Source organism: Mastigoproctus giganteus, chromosome 9, assembly GCF_048544385.1.
Source record: "Mastigoproctus giganteus isolate SK-2022 chromosome 9, ASM4854438v1, whole genome shotgun sequence".
NCBI classification, from domain to species: domain Eukaryota; kingdom Metazoa; phylum Arthropoda; class Arachnida; order Uropygi; family Thelyphonidae; genus Mastigoproctus; species Mastigoproctus giganteus.
In genome coordinates, this window is record NC_143583.1 from 171,511,316 (window position 1) to 171,529,184 (window position 17,869).

The window sequence follows — 17,869 nt, forward strand, 5'->3', positions numbered from 1 at the left end:
GAAGGATTCACAACACGGGATGTTTTATAATAACCTGTTTATGCAAATGCTTTAGTATTAGTAGTGGCAAATGATGCAAGAAAGCAAGTTTATAAAGCATCAGCAAAAAAAAAAAAAAAAGAAAATCTTCCCATTTTACCTGTCCATTCTCTCCAACAGTCTGTCTAGTTCTTACTTTAATTTATTCAAGCTATCCACTTCCACAACATCATACGGAAGTTTGTTCGGCAACAAACCACCAGCTGGCTAAAGGCAAACTTCTGCACATCTATTCTGCAACCATCATTCCTCAATTTGAATTTATGCCTCCTCGTGTGTAATCTGAGTGAGATGAAAAATCTCATCAGCATGCATTGAGTTTGCTCAATCTATTCAAAGCCTTAAACACCTCAATCAGATCACCTTGCAAGTGCCTAGTCTCCAGCTGCTACAATCTGCAGAACCAAAGCCTTTCTTGGTAAGAGCACTCCTTTGTTCCCACTCACCAATCTCGTTGTCCTTCTCAGTACCAGCTCCAGCAACTCTACATCCTTCAGCTACATACAAAATGTATGTAACTGTATAAATGTTGTAAGACAGTTGTTAATATTTATGTAGACATACAAATACAGTTGTGCCCCCGTATCCGCTGATTCAGTTACCCGCAGTTAACCACGTTAAAAAAACTTAACACGTACTACTTGCGTGTCCAATACGATTCTTCCCTTTATTTTTTACGATGTCAATTTTAAATCTAATAGCTTCCCTTTATTTTTTACAGTGTTGCATATGGTTTGGTCACCAACATTATAATGGTTCTTTAGAGATTTAACGGATGCACCGTTTTCAAACTTTTGAATAATTTCAAGTTTTTGTTTAATTTGAAAGCAACTCTTGTGTTTGCCCATTACTTTCGCGATTTCTAAAAAAAAAAAAAAAAAATAGTTACTATAAAAAAAAAAAAATTTTGACATCCCTGATATGCATAACGAAACAAAGTTTGTCTTTTTGCTTTTGTTTTGAACAGTAGGTGTGAAGACACCAGGGGTTGCAAGATAATAGGTACACTAATCTCCCAATGACGACTTATAACGCCGGTTCTTGTCACTTATTTACGACTTGCAAATTATCTGTTTATACCTATTCTAGTTATTACTTCAATTTTATGATTTCTAGCTGATTTTTTTTTTAAATTTGAAGTGTCCCGGTTAATTCAATCTCGGTAAATCAAGAGTCTGCTGTACTTTATTATTACCGTATTTAATGTCTTACTGTCTGTTCAATTTATCAATTAAATTTTATTATACATATGTATGTACAAGAAAATCACGTTATATATAGGGTCAGCAGGTGTTCGCTTATATCCACAGTTTCAGCCATCCACGGTAGGCCTTCGAATCTACAGGGTCTTAGTGTATTATACAAGCTTTATACTATAAATTTATTATGGTATATATGTTCTAATCAGTAGCTTACAACAGGATGTCAACAAAATTTCTTAATAATTTTATTTCCCTCTTTAATACTATCACATAAAACTCCATTTTTAGAAAATTATAAAACACAGTCATGAACAGATTTTTTTTAATCTTTTTTTTCCTATAGTTATTAAAACTATATACACTGCAAAAATAACCATAAAAAATTAATAAAATAATTATAATCTAAGTAGCTACTTTGTTTGTTTATCAGCAAACTAGTATTAGGAAATTATAATGAAACCCCCTATAGAGACAATTTATTCAAAATTTTAACATGTAAATACATCTATATACTGTAAACATTAAGTACCTTAATCATAAAACAAATATTTATTTATTTACTTATTTTCCTAGGTGGTCACTTCAGCTCATCACAATACTCCTTTTAAAATGATCACTCTAATTTAAAACCTAATATATACAGAGATATTTTATAATTTCTTTGAACTATAACCTAAACTATGAAAGAAATTTATAAGACACCTGTCAAACTGATAGCATTCACTAGTGAAGGAGGCACAGAAACTGTTTTACTAATTTATCAATAACCTTGGAAATTGATTTTTTTTCTCATTTTTTTTAAGTATCTATTTTTAAATACATTTTGGTGCTACTGGCATATCCCTCAGCATGTTTTCAAAACTACTTGGCATTAAAGTTGATTTAATTATTTTTAGTGAACTATTTATAGAGAGCTAGAGGAAGAAAATCATCCCCATGTTGGCAAGTCAGAGGATTAGACAGATACAGTGGATTACGGTTATTTGGGCCACCAATTAATTGGGGCAGCCGTTTATTTGTGGCAAACCTTAAAAAACAGAACCCAATCGAGAAAAAGCCAGGTTTTACTTCGCTTAATTGGGAGAACATGCTGCTTAATCGGGGCCACAGCACTGGAGATTACCCTACGATTGTCTGTGACCGTACCATGTAGTTCGGTCAAAATTCTGGAGGTCACAACCATAAAACAATTAGCAGTCAGCTGTTTATCGGGCTTTTCTGTTAGTGCAATCTATCATAAACGGGTAGTAAACTCGATCTTATTGAATTTGCGATAATACCGACAGCTGGAATTCTGTGGGTTATTATGGTGAAATGCGTTTACACTTCCATGGAATCTTTGCTTTCTTACATCACATCCTCCATTACAATACTACTACATAAAATTAATTTGATTATTTTTTAAAATACATTAGACTTTTGAAATAACAGCCCTCCAAATAATAGAACATTCGAGCTAATGGCACATTGAGGTTGGATGTTTACGCACAGCGCAGATGTCTTGCAGTGCCGAAAAAAGAAACGGAAAGTCATGTGATTACTATATTTGTTTACGTTCGCCATTTTGAAAGTGAATTCTGTACTGATATCACGGATTATATGGCTGTTTTACATTTATTTTAATTAAAAACCCCTAAATTTAATAAACCTCATACAGAGAAGAAAATAAAAACAACATTAAAGCTTAGTGAAAAACTTGATATAATCCAAACTATTATATTAGACTCACCCCTGAAAGTCAATTTATATACCTATGTGTATTATGTCTGTAAATTGCATGTGTTCTCTGGTCAATTTGTCTATTTTGCTGGACGATAACCCCCAGTTTCTGGGGGGGGGGAAACCTTGCTATCTATGCCTGAGACTAACTCAGCCATGGAGTGAAAAAAGCCCATAAAAGTTCCTCGCATCATCAACAGGATTCGAACCCGGGCCTTTTCCACCTGGCGTGGGGAGGAGAGTGACAATACCACTGTGCTACCTGCGCAGACTAAAATTGATATAATAAAGAAAATAGAATGGGGCATAAGCAGGAGTGTATTAAGGGAAGAAAATAACACTGAATCATCAACATGTTTATGTTTTTTATGTGCAGTTAATAAAATTGCATTCTTAATCTCTCTATTTCTTATTTAGTCTTATTATTTCTGCATTAAATATATTAAAAATAAAACTTTCTAGACAATGAAAATATTGAAATAATGGCACCTTGAATCCCCGATGGTGCCATTATTTTGAAAGTCTACTGTAATCATAGTAGACAATGATTTTATTTCTATTAAAATTAAATACTGTATGATTTAAATCTCATATTTAACTTCAATAATAATTTAACTTATACCTTCAATAATAACATTTTATTATTGAAGGTATAATGAACAAAATTCCAACATCAAATAAGTTCATTCATATTCATTCAAAATTATATACCTCAAATATATTATAGAATAATAGCTATTTTATTTATAGAAGTATACATACAAAGTTTGGGGGGGGGGAGTAAAGGGATAAAACAAGTTGTAAAAACTGTCAAGCTATCTATGGATATAGTTCCACCTACAAATAAACGTTAAATTTTATATCACTACAAGATCAAAATAGTTACCTGTTATTATGTGTGGAGAAATGTGGTATTAAATATATATTGTCTGCAAGTGTATTTCATATGAAAATTAACTATCTTAAGAAATATTTTAGAAAGCTTACCTTTCGTTTGATTAATCAAAATGCCACTTTATCAAAACATTAATTAAAAACTAATTAAGAAGCCATGTACCTGGGAGCACTTAAATAAAAGCAAATATGCATGAGAAAATAAGACATGCAACAGACTGATTTTCAACCATCTCAGAGAGATGCTTGAAATCTCAGAACAAACTGAGAAACCAAAACAACTGAGAACCCATGCATTTCAAAACTTTCACAATACAATGTGCAAAATTATAGACCTTATGTTACCTCAAGCTTCAAAAGACAAAAGACTGAACCTACTCCCACTTTCAGCTTTTGAGGGCCCACCTGTTTGCCTCTTAGCAGTTTCACATACTTTTGAACTCTCTCTTCAAAGTTCTTTGCAACTTTCCCTCATGGTAATTGTTTGCTATTGGTCTCATGGCCATATTTAGCCTTAGGTGGAGTTTACCATCTACTTAGGGCTGAATTCCCAAGCAACCCGCAAGGAGATCGCAACCGATGGAGTTGGCATCAGCTATCAGCCTCACTCCTGCTCTGGGCCACAGCCCCATTCAGGGGGACTTGTGATTCTGTCAACCAACGGAATGCTCTCTCCTAAATGCACATTTTCCAGGTGCCCACAGAGGACACTGAATTCGGCACTGGGCTCATCCCCGTTCACTCACCGTTACTAAGGGAATCCCTGTTGGTTTCTTTTCCTCGGCTTATATGCTTAAATTCAGCAGGTCGTCCCATCTGATCTGAGGCTCTTAGCCCAAAGTCAGATGAAAAAACTTTTCAGAACCATTATTAAGGATGAGAAACATATAGAAAATGTGCAACATATATGCCAGATGCAATGCCACTTAAAGAAATGGTTAATGATTGTATTCATTGTCAAAATGATAAACTCCTCTAACCTAGTGGCCATAGTAGTATTAACAGAACATTTATTTATTACATGTTGTATACCAAGTAGGACGGCTTCTCATGCATGAACTCGAAACACTAATAATCTGAAATCAAATATGGATATCCAACTTCCACCAAATCTCTGAGTAAATAAATTTGTAAAGTATCTGCTATTAATAATTTTATAAAATTATGTTCAACATCCATTACACAGGCATTTCAAAACTGAAATTTGTGGCATAATGTAAGTGTGTGACGTGCCAATCCTGACTCTCTCGGACGACTATACAAAAAAGTATGCATACATTTGAAAAGTCCTTCCTACCTATTACAACAAGAACTTCTGGGTGCCTTAAACAGCATTGCATCTTGTATGTATGTTGCCAGTCCTGATAATAACAATTCTGAACAACCTTCTTACTTCATGCTTGGCCAAGATACATTTTTAACATTGACTTGTCCCTTGAAGTTTAAGATAACAAAGGATATAAGATTTCATGCATTGTCTTTAAAGTTTTGGAATGTACAGATCTAGTATAATTACTGCTTTTCAGAAGGGGTGCTTGAAAATGAGTACCATCATGTATTATTTCCCCCATGCATTTTTGTTTTCTTTTTTGTTATAGTTCCAAATTCACTGATTCTTAATTAGTTCATAATTAATTTGTTTGAAAAATTAAAGAAAAAGGTAAGATTTCTAAAATATTTCTTGAAGTACATAAAAATCAAGGTACATTGAAACATCAGTAGTCCTATGTTTAATGATAAGAAAATTAAACATGTAAAGATTGATATAATTACCTTTGTGGGAACTTTGGCAGTGAGAATAAAAAGCCTGCATGCAGAAAATGCCTAAAAATAAAGGAGTTAATATTAAAATTTTCACTAAGAAAAAGTAACTGATTTTAAAATAAAGAACATAATCAAATCTATATTGATCTTAGCTTTATTGGAATAAAAAAATAAAATAAAATATTTGCATAATAAGTATGAGAAGTAATTCCAAAGAGTATGGGAGGATAAAGATGAAACCAATTTCAGAGATCCTGCTGTACTTCAGCAACCAATAAAAATAAACATCCTTCTTAAAAATAAATGAAAACTACAAAAATAAGATCAATACTCACAGTAAAACATTCACATGTTCCCCAATTACCAGTAGCAACAACTTCATCAAAATGAAGCACTAACTCTATGACAGAATAACAAATTGCAATACTAACACATTCAAGAACCGAACAAAAAAAAAAAAGAAAAAAATCAAATTGAATGTGTCTTAGTTTTATAAATATCATAAAAAAAAGGTAAACTGCAGCCATTATCAACCCACTGCAGGATGGAAGCTTCCTCAACAATTCATGCTGAGGGACATGGACCATAATCTACCACGCTGGTCCAGTGCGGGTTGGCAGATCAACCGTATTTAGCAGTCAGGGGCTTGAACCCCGGTCTACTCAAAGAGCGTGTGCTTCTGCACTCCTGCTCCTGACCACTCGGCTGATCACTCAGTCTCAAAAAATGTGCGAAATGTGAACTTTCTAAAACAGGACATGATCTAGCCAAGGAGGATGTCTTTGTGTGAGCTAGATGCCTAGAGTATCAAAAAATTAGGCGCCAACTCAAAGTTGGGATGGGAGTCTATAAGAGCTTGAGGTGCAGGGTAAATACCCTCGAAGAAATTAATATGAGGGACCCATCAAGCTCACAGATGCCCAGCTCAATGGCAGAGCTCACTCCTGTGCATCAGGCAACACAGAGGCAATTTCCAAGGCAGAATGCGTTGGTCCCACAGGAACTAGTTATTGTTGGTAACTGTATTGTCAGGGAGACGGGGAATATACTATGCAAGAAGGATAGGTGGAACAGGACCAGGCTATGACTGCCAGGGGCAAAATTTAATGACGTTGTAGAGCAGATATTATCAATTAAAGACACAAAAAGTGATATGGTTGTACATGTTAGAACTGATGATATTAAGAGTAAGAGATCTGCAGATTTACTCAACAAGCATAGGTCAATGTTGAAAAAAAGTCACGAGTTAGGGTTGAATGTGAAAGTGTCTACAATTCTGCCCAGACACAATAGGAGGGGGTATACGATGAGAACCTTGTAGATCAATTCGGCCTGGGAGAGACTGTGTAAGACTGAAAGGACAGATTTTTTTTCAGCTTGGTCTGTGCTTGTTGACAGGAGGGATTGCTTCTATGGGGATGGGGTGCAAGAATAGTTGCTGATCCTATCAAGGCAGTGTTAGGTGGGTCAGAAAACTGCTAGCTTGGGGGGGATACACAGACTAACAGTGGCCGCAGGCAGAGGGAAAAGTGATTCTGGCACTACTTCTATTAGAATGAACAGCAGCATGGAAAGCAAGGCAATGGAGATTTCCAGGACTGTTGGGAATCATAGTGGAACAATTAAATACATCGGCTGTGTTAGGTTAACTAAGAGTAGAAACAGGTGCATGTATACCAATGCTAGGAATACAGTTAATAAATTTGATAAGCTTGAAGTGCTAGTCAAGACAAAGGCAGATATTGTTGGGAGACCACACATGGTGTCACACAGATATAAGCAGTGCAGAATTCGAATTTGAGGAATACAATGTGTACAGAAAGGACAGAGAGGAAGGGTGGAGGGGTTATGCTGTTAATTAAGAAACACAAAATCTAAGGAAGTGCATCGAATTGATGTTGGTGGACAATGCAATGTTGAGTAGATCAATTCTGTTTGGTGTGACAAAAGCACTGGGAAAGGAAAAATTAGAGTAGGTGTGTGTTATAGACCAATTGAATCTGATGACTATAAAGAGCAATTGTGCAGAGAAATAGATTACGCCAGTCAATCAGATTATATTATAATGGGGAATTTTAACTTTCCAGATATTGACTAGAACTTGTGGATTGATCACTCACACACTAGCAAGACTTTTTGGATTTATTGGACTGTTTTCAACAGCAGCATGTTCGAGAGGCAACCAGAGGGAGTAATACTCCTGATCTGATTATCAGCAGTGATTATTCATACATTAAAAATTTGCAGATGAAGGAACCAATGGGTGACAGTAATCACAATGTATTGATATGGGAATTACTTAGTAATGTAACTACCATCAAGGCTAAAAGGGAAGCGTTTTTGCTTTCGTAAAGGTGACTACTTCGAAAGGTGATAACGGGTCTCAGATAGATTTAAATTCTGTACAAGGGGATCAACTGATGATATTACCAACATTGAATTCTAAATGGGAAGCCTTCAGGGACATAATCTTGGAGGCTACTATGATTTTCATTCCAACTTAGAACTACTGTTCAAGGTTCAGGCCTAAATGGCAGATGAATTAATGAGGCTAGTCACAGAGAAGAAAAAAAGGAAGGGGTGCATATAAATTATCAGGTAACACAGAAGCCTACGACAGATATAAGCTTGTCTGTTATCAAGTCATAAAGGAGGTTAGGCAGGCAAAGGCAGATTACCAGAAATCTTTGGCAAAGGATGCAAAGAAAAACAGCAAAGAGTTCTTTACTTATGTAAACTCTAGTAGGAAAGGGATGAATCAGATTGGACCACATAACATAGATGTGTTGACTATTGATGATCATGCTCAGGTGGCTGATAAACTGAATGAGTATTTTGCATCTACATTCACACATGAGGAGTTATTCAATGAGGGGAATGTCAGAAGTTTATCAAATTCTAACAGGGAGCTAAGTGATTTTGTAATAACTGAGAGCAAAGTGGAGGAGAAATTGTTGAAGTTAAACACAAGAAAGGCACCTGGGGTGGATGGGATCTATCCAGTTATATTAAAGGAGGCAGCAAAGGAAGTAAGCAAACCCTTAGCCATAATTATGAAAGCTTCCTTGGACTCAGGGTAGATACCCACAGACTGGAGATGTGCAAATGTGACCCAAATTCACAAAGGAGGATCAAAGGCCAATGCAAGTAATTATAGACCTGTGAGTTTAACTTCTGTTCCAGGAAAATTAATGGAGGCACTGGTTAAAGGCAGATTACAAGGAATCTTTGGCAAAGGATTCAAAGAAAAACAGCAAAGAGTTCCTTCCTTATGTAAACTCTAGAAGGAAGGGGATAATATAGATTGGTCCACTTGATATCGATGGTTCAACTATTGATGACCCTGCTCGGGTAGCTAACAAACTAAATGAATATTTATCATCAACATTCACACGTGAAGAGTTATTCAGCGAGGGGAATGCCAGAGATGTATTCAACTCTGGCAGTAAGCTAGATAATCTCGTAATAGCTGGAAGTAAAGTGGAGGAGAAATTGTTGAAGATAAACATAAGAAAGGCACCTGGTGTGGATGGAATCTATCCAGTTATATTAAAGGAGGCGGCAAAGGAAGTAAGCAAACCCTTAGCCACAATTATGAAAACTTCCCTGGACTCTGGGGAGGTACCCATGGACTGGAGATGTGTAAATGTGACCTGTTAGTTTAACTGCTGTTCCAGGGAAATTAATGGAGGCACTGGTGAAAGAAGCATTGCAGGATCATCCAAGTTATAGCTTGGACAAAGCATGGGTTTGTTAAGGAGAAGTCTTGCCTGATTAATTTGATTGGATACTACGATGTAGTCACAAAGGAACTGGATGCAAAGAATAACTTTCATATCACATATTTGGATCTTAGAAAAGCCTTTGATACTGATGCACATGGAAGACTGCTGCACAAATTGGAGCAGGGTGGCATTGGAGGCAAATTGCTGCTATGCATGAAGGGATGGTTGAGGACAAGACAGAGTGGTAATCAGTGGACACTATGCTTCGTGGACTAATGTTATTAGTGGAGTCCCTCAGGGTTCAGTGTTGGGTCCATTGTTGTTTTCTGTATTTATAAATGATATTGATGATGGTATATCGGGCTTAATATCCAAGTTTGCAGACGATACAAACGTTGACAGGGTTGTTATTGACACTAATGACAGTACACTAGGTGGCAGTGAACACAGTGTACTGATGTGGGATTTAATTAAAGATTTAATTACCATCAGGGGTAAAGGAAAGGGTTTTTGCTTCCGTAAAGGTGAGTACAGTAGTCTCCGACAGTTTTTAAATTCTGTACAGTGGGATAAACTGACGATGTTACCAACAGTATATTCTAAGTGGGAAGCATTCAAGGAATTAATCGTGGAAGCTACTAAAAGTTTCATACCTATTAAGAATATTGTTCAAGGTTTAGGCCTAAATGGTTATCTAATGAACTAATGAGAGTCGTAATAGAGAAGAAAAATGCATGCGATGCATATAAATTATGAAGGGACTCAGAAGCCTATGGCCGATATAAGCTAGTTTATAATCAGGTCACAAAGGAGGTTAGGCGGGCGAAGGCAGATTACGAGAAATCTTTGGCAAAGGATGCTAAGAAAAACAGCAAGGATTTCTTTACTTATATAAACTCTAAAAGGAAGGGGATGAATCTGATTGGTCCAATTGACATCGATGGTTCGACTGTTGATGATCCTGCTCAGATAGCAAACAAACTGAATGAGTATTTTGCATCTACATTCACACATGAGGAATTATTAAGGTTTGAAAATGGCAGAAGGTTATCAAATTGTAGCAGGATACTTAATGATTTTGTAATAACTGAAAGCAAAGTGGAGGAGAAATTGTTGAAGTTAAACATAAGAAAAGCACCTGGGGTGGATGGGATCTATCCAGTTATATTAAAGGAGGCAGCAAAGCAACTAAGCAAACCCTTAGCTATAATTATGAGAGCGTCCTTGGACTCAGGGGAGGTTCCCAAGGACTGGAGATTTGCAAATGTATCCCCAATTCACAAAGGGGGATTGAAGGGTGACACGAGTAATTACACACCAGTTAGTTTAACTTCTGTTCCGGGTAAAATAATGGAGTCACTGGTTAAAGATGCATTGCAGGATGTCAAAAACTTTCCTGAAATCCAAATATATGATATCAAAATTATTTTTTGCATCCAGTTCCTTTGTAACCACATCATAATATCCTATCAAATTTGTAGGATATTATGATGTGGATATTATCATAATAATATGGCTGCAGCAATAATTATGATATTATGACTGCAGCAATAATTCAGACACAGCATGAGTTTGTTAAGGGAAAGTCTTGTCTGACAAATTTGATAGGATATTATGATGTGGTTACAAAGGAACTGGATGCAAAAATTAATTTTGATATCATATATTTCGATTTCAGGAAAGCTTTTGACACTGTTGCGCATGAAAGACTATTGTACAAATTGGAGCAGAATGGTATTAAGGGTAAGTTGCTACAATGGATAAAAGGATGGTTAAGTGGGAGAAGACAGAGTGTGGTAATCAATGGGTGCTACTCTTCTTGGACTAATGTTATTAGTGGAGTCCCACAGGGTTCGGTGTTAGGTCCACTGTTGATTTGTATATTTATCAATGATATGGAAGAAGGTATATCAGGCTTAATGTCGAAGTTTGCAGATGATACAAACGTTGGCAGGGTTGTTAATGACAGTAATGGCAATGTGCTACTGCAACAGGATCTAGATAATTTGGGCAGATGGGCTAAGAAGTGGCAACTGAATTTTAACCTTGACAAATGCAAAGTACTGCATATGGGTAGAAGTAACCCCAGAGAAATGTACCAACTGTGTGGTACTACACTTAAGGTGGTAGAAAATGAAAATGACCTGGGAGTAATTGTGCAGTCAGATATGAAGTTTTCTGAGCAATGCAGACAGGCTGCAGGGCAGGTCATAGGGTTTTGTCAATGAGATATAGGAATTTTGCTAGCAGGGAAAAGGAGGTGATTATCCCTCTGTATAAGGCAATGGTCAGGCCACGCCTTGAGTACTGCATACAGGTCTGGAAGCCTTATTTTAGGAAGGATGTAGATTTACTTGAGCGTGTACAGAGAAGGGGAACAAGATTGGTGAGGGGAATGAAGCGATTCTCTTACCAAGAGAGGCTTAAGTTCTGCAAATTGCAGTGGCTGGAGACTAGGCACCTGCACGGTGATCTGATTGAGGTATATAAGGCCTTGAATGGGTTAAGCACGCTGAATTCTGATGGGATCCTTCCACTTGTTCAGATTAAGAACCTAAGGGGGCATAAATTCAAATTAAGAAAAGACAGATGTAGATTAGATGCGCTGAAATTTGCCTTTAGCCAGCGGGTGGTTAATTGCTGGAACAAACTTCCATCTGTCGTTGTGGAAGTTGATAGGTTGAATAAATTTAAGGAGGAACTGGACAGGCATTTGGAGGGAATGGTGTGATTTTTTTTTTTTTTGGCTGATGCTGCATAAGCTCATACACTTGCTTTCTTGCATCAAATGCCACTGCTACTACTACTGCTACTACTAATACACTGCTCCAACAGGATCTAGAAAAGTTGAGCAGATGGGCTGAGAGGTAGCAAATGGAGTTTAACATTGACAAATGTAGAGTACTACATATGGGAAGCAGTAATCCCAGAGTAACGTATCAACTCTGTGGTACCAAACTGACAGTGGTAGAGAATGAAAAGGACCTGGGGGTAATTGTGCAGGTGGATATAAACTTCTATGAGCAGTGCAGACGGTCTGCAAGAGTAGCTCATGGTGTCTTGTCAGTGATATACAGGAATTTTTCTAGCAGGGATAAGGAGGTGATTATCCCCTTGTATAAGGCAATGATCAGGCCACACCTTGAGTACTGTATACAGGTCTGGAGGCCTCATTTTAAGAAGGATGTAGAGCTGTTGGAACGAGTGCAGAGAAGGGCAACAAGAGTAGTGAATGGAACAAAGGGTTGCTCTTATGAAGAAAGGCTTAAGTTTTGCAAATTACAGTGTCTGGAGACTAGGCACCTGCGAGGTGATCTGAATGAGGTGTATAAAGCCTTGAATGGTTTGAGCATGCTCAATGTGGATGGGATTCTTCCTCTTGCTCACAATAATCGCCTGAGAGGGCATAAATTCAAATTCAGGAAAGACGGCTGTAGGATAGATGTGCAGATATTTGCCTTTAGCCAGCGGGTGGTTCGTTGGTGTTACAAACTTCCATCTGTCGTTGTAGAAGTTGATAGCTTAAATAGATTCAAGGCAGAACTTGACAAACATCTGGAACGAGTGGATGGGTGAAATAAGGGCTTTTTTTTTTTTTTTTTTTGGCTGATGCTATATAAGCTTGCTTTCTTGCATTATGTGCCTTTGCTAATGCTAATCCTGTTGCACATGGAAGACTGCTGTACAAATTGGAGAAGTATGGAATTAATTAAAGATAAGTTGCTACAATGGATAAAGGGATGGTTGAGTGGGAGAAGACAGAGTGGTAATCAATGGACACTGCTCTTCGTGGAAAAATGTTATTAGTGATTTTGTAATAACTGAGAACAAAGTATACTGCGCCCATTTTTGTTTTGTATATTCTTCAAAGATATTGATGAAGGTATATCAGGATTAATGTCCAAGTTTGCAGATGGTACAAAGTTTGGCAGGGTTGTTAATGACAGTAAAGACAGTATGCTACTCTAACTGGATCTAGATAAGTTGAGCAAATGGGCTGAGAAGTGGCAACTGAAGTTTAACATTGACAAATGCAAAGTACTGCATATGGGTAGCAATAACCAAAGATAAACATTCCAATGTGTGGTACTACACCCAAGGAAGTGAAAAGTGAAAAAAACATGGGGGTTATTGTGGAGTCAAATATGAAGTTTGCTGAGCAGTACGGACGGGCTGACAGGACAGGTTATGGAGTCTTGTCAATGATACACAGGCAGTTCTCGCTTTACGAGTTCCCGGGGTCTATGCGTTTTTTTTTTTTCAAGTATCAACAAAATTGAAAATATGAACATTAATTGCAAAAAATGAATGTTAAACATACATAAATACTGTATTTCAAACCACGCACGTAGCTATACAATACAGTGTACCCTGCTTTACGATATTAATGCATTATCATTGTATCATGAAAATATCGTAAAATCAACCCTACAACCCATTGTTTTTTTGTTAAGTCATTCCACTATCTCGGAAGTTCAAATTTTCGCTATATAACTCGCTAAAAGGTCATTTTTAGAGTGTAAATTGTATTAATTACCAATTCAAAACATTAAACGCATTGTTATCATATGTTATAAGAACCAATTTTGAACGTCTTTGTGATATTTTTCTAAAGCACATTTCTCAAAGTCACAACCATAAAACAATAAAAATAATTTGCACTTTCCAGTTTATTGGGCTTTTCTGTTACTACAAGCAATTATAAACGGGTAGTAAACTGGATATTATTGCATTTGTGAAAATACCGATAGCTGGAATTGTGTGGGTTTTTATGTTATCTTGGTGAAATGGGTTTCCCCTTTACTGAAATCTTCAATCGTATAAAAAACAAATTTTCAGAATCTTCTCTTCATTCTTTTTTTTTAAGCTTCGTAAACTTGTTACTCTGCACAAATTGTGTTAGTTGCAGTTTGTGCGTCCCATTAAAAAATGCTTATGCATGCTATTGAAATTTATAAAGAAAAGAGAAGATTACCTTGGAAATAAATGCCTCTTGAAGCATTTCTAAAGAAGATGATTCCTTGTGCAACAAACTAACCAGTGCTGAGCCAATAATGAGTGATAAACAAGTGTTCATTCAGTCGATGATGAAGAATAAACATTCTTTAACATTTCTAAGTCATAAATAATTTCTCTATTATTATATGCTTGATTTTACAGCTACGTTTTCATTTCTTAGGATAAATCAATCATTGTTTTAACAAACTAATTAGCTAACTAATTTCATTATTGATAATTAACCACTATTTTTAATATTATGTCTATGGGAAATAAATTCCTGCTTTACGAATTTTCACTTTACAAGCGCGCGCTAAGAATGAATTAACTCGTAAAGTCAAGAACTTCCTGTATAGGAATTTTGCTAACACAGACATGGAGGTGATTATCCCATTGCACAAGGCAATAGTCAGGCTACACCTAGAGTACTGTGCACAAGTCTGGAGGCCTCATTTTAGTAAGGATATAGTGTTGCTAGAACAAGTACAAAGAAGGGCAACAAGATTGGTGAGGGGAACAAAAGGGGTGCTCTTACCAAGAAAGGCTTAAGTTCTGCAAATTGCAACGCCTTGAGAGTAGGCACCTGCGAGGAGATCTGATTGAGGTGTGTACGGCCTTGATTGGATTGAGCAAGCTGAATGCTGATGGGATTCTTTCTCTTGCTCAGATTAAGAACCTGAGGGGGCACAGATTCAAATTGAAGAAAGGCAGTTGTAGAATAGATGTGCGGAAATTTGCCTTTAGCCAGTGTGTGGTTGAGTGGTGGAACAGACTTCCATCTTTTGTTGTGGAAGTTGATAGACTAAATAATTTAAGGCTGAGCTAGATAAGCATTTGGAACGAATGGAGGGGTGAAATGGAAGTTTTTTTTTTTTTTGTTGTTGATGCTGCATAAGCTTGCTTTCTTGCATCGCATGCCTCTACTAATGCATGGTAACCTCAGGAGCTGATTTCTGAGACAATTATAAGTTAAAAAGTGCATATAAACACAGTCCAATTGCGATTAATTACCAAACTGCAGTTGTTTGAAAGTTATGGAAAAAACAAAGTAATTATGAGTGACATAAAATAAAAATAACGGCAAACACATAAGCATAACTGATAGAGTGTTGATTTATTTATTTTTATCTGTGTTTACAGATACGAGGGGTTTCCGAAAAGTAAGGTAACACATTTTTTCTCTCTATGATGTTTAATAATACGAAGTTGTAATTACTCACCAAGAAATAAGTGAACATGCGCTACTTCTCCACAAAGTCTCCAATTTTATTGATGCATTTGTTCCAACAATGGATCAGTTTATCAATACCAGTACTAAAGAAGTCCATGCCCACAAGCAGTAACCAACATCGCACCGCCTGATGAACTTCCTCATCCATGGTGAAATGCTTTCCTGAAAGGTGTTTTTTCAGAGGGCCAAACAAATATAAGTCTGAAGGCACTAAGTCTGGGCTGTAGGGGGAATGTGACAGAGTTTCCCAATGATTACGGCACAACCATTCGTGAGTGATGCAGGCAGTGTGTAGAGTTGTGTTGTCGTGCAACAAAATCACGCTGCTTGTCAGGAGTCCAGTCCTGGTCATTTGCATTGAATGTTGGCTTTCAGTTTTTCCAACAGTGCACAGTAAAGCTGTGCATTGACTGTTGCTCCCTTTGGCAAGAAATCCACTAACAGAATGCTTTGGCGATCCCAGAACACTGTGGCCATGATGTCGATCTTCAATGTCAACACAGCCCGCTTTAAATTCATTGCACCAAAATCACAACTCTTTCTTTGTCATCACCTTTTCGCCATACAGCAACCCCTTTACGGTGAATGTCACTTGGTGACATTCACCGTGAACGGGTTGTGCCCTTTTTCTTTCAAAAAGCGAATAACTTCACGAACACCTGTTTTGGACCACATTCGCATGGTAGCCACCATTTTGCAACTGGAATCTGCTGTGAGGCGACAGTACCGCAACACTGCACTAGAGGTCTTTTTGAACGTTATTAACAGGTCTATCTGTCCACCATTGCATCTCATTCCTTTTAACCTTTATTAAGAAAAAAAATGTGTTACCTTACTTTTCAGAACTCCTCGTACATATGTGTGTAAGGTTGGAGTAGATTCTCAAGAACACTACTTTCAACTTCAGTGCATTTTGCCAATTGTGTGCAGATTGCACACTTTGCTCACCTACGCTCATCATGGCTGGCTTTTATTAAGCCACAGCATTCAATATGCAATCAAGTAATGCATCTCATGTTTGCATTTTTTGTGTGGTATACAAGGTCTTTCATACAGCCCACAAACAAAAATCTAAAGGGTTTAGGCCCTGTGGCCTAGGCAAACAACCTTGTGAATCCCTCTGACAGCTCCATTACCCAAGGAACCAGTCATTGACTGGGATAACCACTGCATGGGAACAATGAGGAGGGGTTCCATCATGTTGTAAATACATTCGATATAATTTAGCCATCTTCCAACAGTTAATTCATTTTGCAGAAACTGTAGATAGACCTACCCAGTTAGATGACCCTCCAAAAAATTTTAAATTAAGCATTAAAACTAACTGGTATTGAAAATTAGTCTCCACAATGGCATTAGGATTCATTTTTAACAACATGGGAATTGTGTGTTGTTGACGCCATCTTGGAGGAATTGAGCATCGTCACTGAATTGGATGTAGTGATGCAATGCAAACGGTGATGCTCATTCAGCCAATTACAAAATTCCAGCTGAATGGCAGGATCCCCAAGTTCAAGGCACTGAACTGTTGAAAGTGATATGGATACGTGCCTTATTTATGCAATATTCTCCATACTCTTGATTGGGAAATACCGAGATACACAAATATCCAACGCATACTAGTAGGACTATGCTTTAATGCTTCACAATGTTCTCTTCCTCTTGTTCAGCTACATCTTATCAACCTCCCACTCATATAGGACATGAATGTTGGGAAATGAGCCAGGCTCGAACAAAGGTTGGAAAACTCAGCTAATAACTTATCAAATTAGAACTCTGAAGTTTAGAAAATGCCAGTGACATTTTCTGAACTGTAGGATGCGTCGGATTTTTGAATGATGCATTTATGATGTTCCACTCTATTTGTGACCTCCCAATTTTTCATGCCCTTATCTCACAAATTATACATTTGTAGAAGTTTGCCTTCAGGTGGTTGATTGTTGGAACAAAGTTACATCTGTTGTTGTGGAAGTGGGTAGTATGAATAAATTTAAGGAAAAACTAAATAAGCTATTGGGCAGATGATGTAGGAATAGGTTTTTTTTTTTTTTTGCTGATGCTGTATAATCTTGCTTTGTTGCATCATTTGATATTACTAATACTAAAAACGTTCATATGAGCCCTTAAACTAATCACCAAGAAAATGAATAAAATATATAACAGTAGCAAAAACAAAGCTCTACTGTACTGTATTATATATGACTATAAAACACACAAGTAAAATACATAAATGTTGAATGTATTTCATTCTCATTCATTTTTATTTCAAAAGGTAATGTACTGTGCATTTGCAGAAG

General features: G+C 36.9%; 1 protein-coding gene across 4 annotated transcripts in view; it reads right to left on the reverse strand.

Annotated features, from left to right (window-relative positions):
* Window positions 1-17,869, reverse strand: part of LRR (capping protein regulator and myosin 1 linker 1 leucine rich repeat protein) — a 1,021,987-nt gene that overhangs the window by 993,405 nt on the left and 10,713 nt on the right. For all 4 annotated transcript variants that reach the window (XM_090381859.1, XM_090381857.1, XM_090381858.1 and 1 more), the window contains exon 3: window positions 5,628-5,678. In XM_090381859.1, the coding sequence (XP_090237985.1) occupies window positions 5,628-5,678 (51 nt within the window). The remainder of the gene's footprint in view (window positions 1-5,627; window positions 5,679-17,869) is intronic.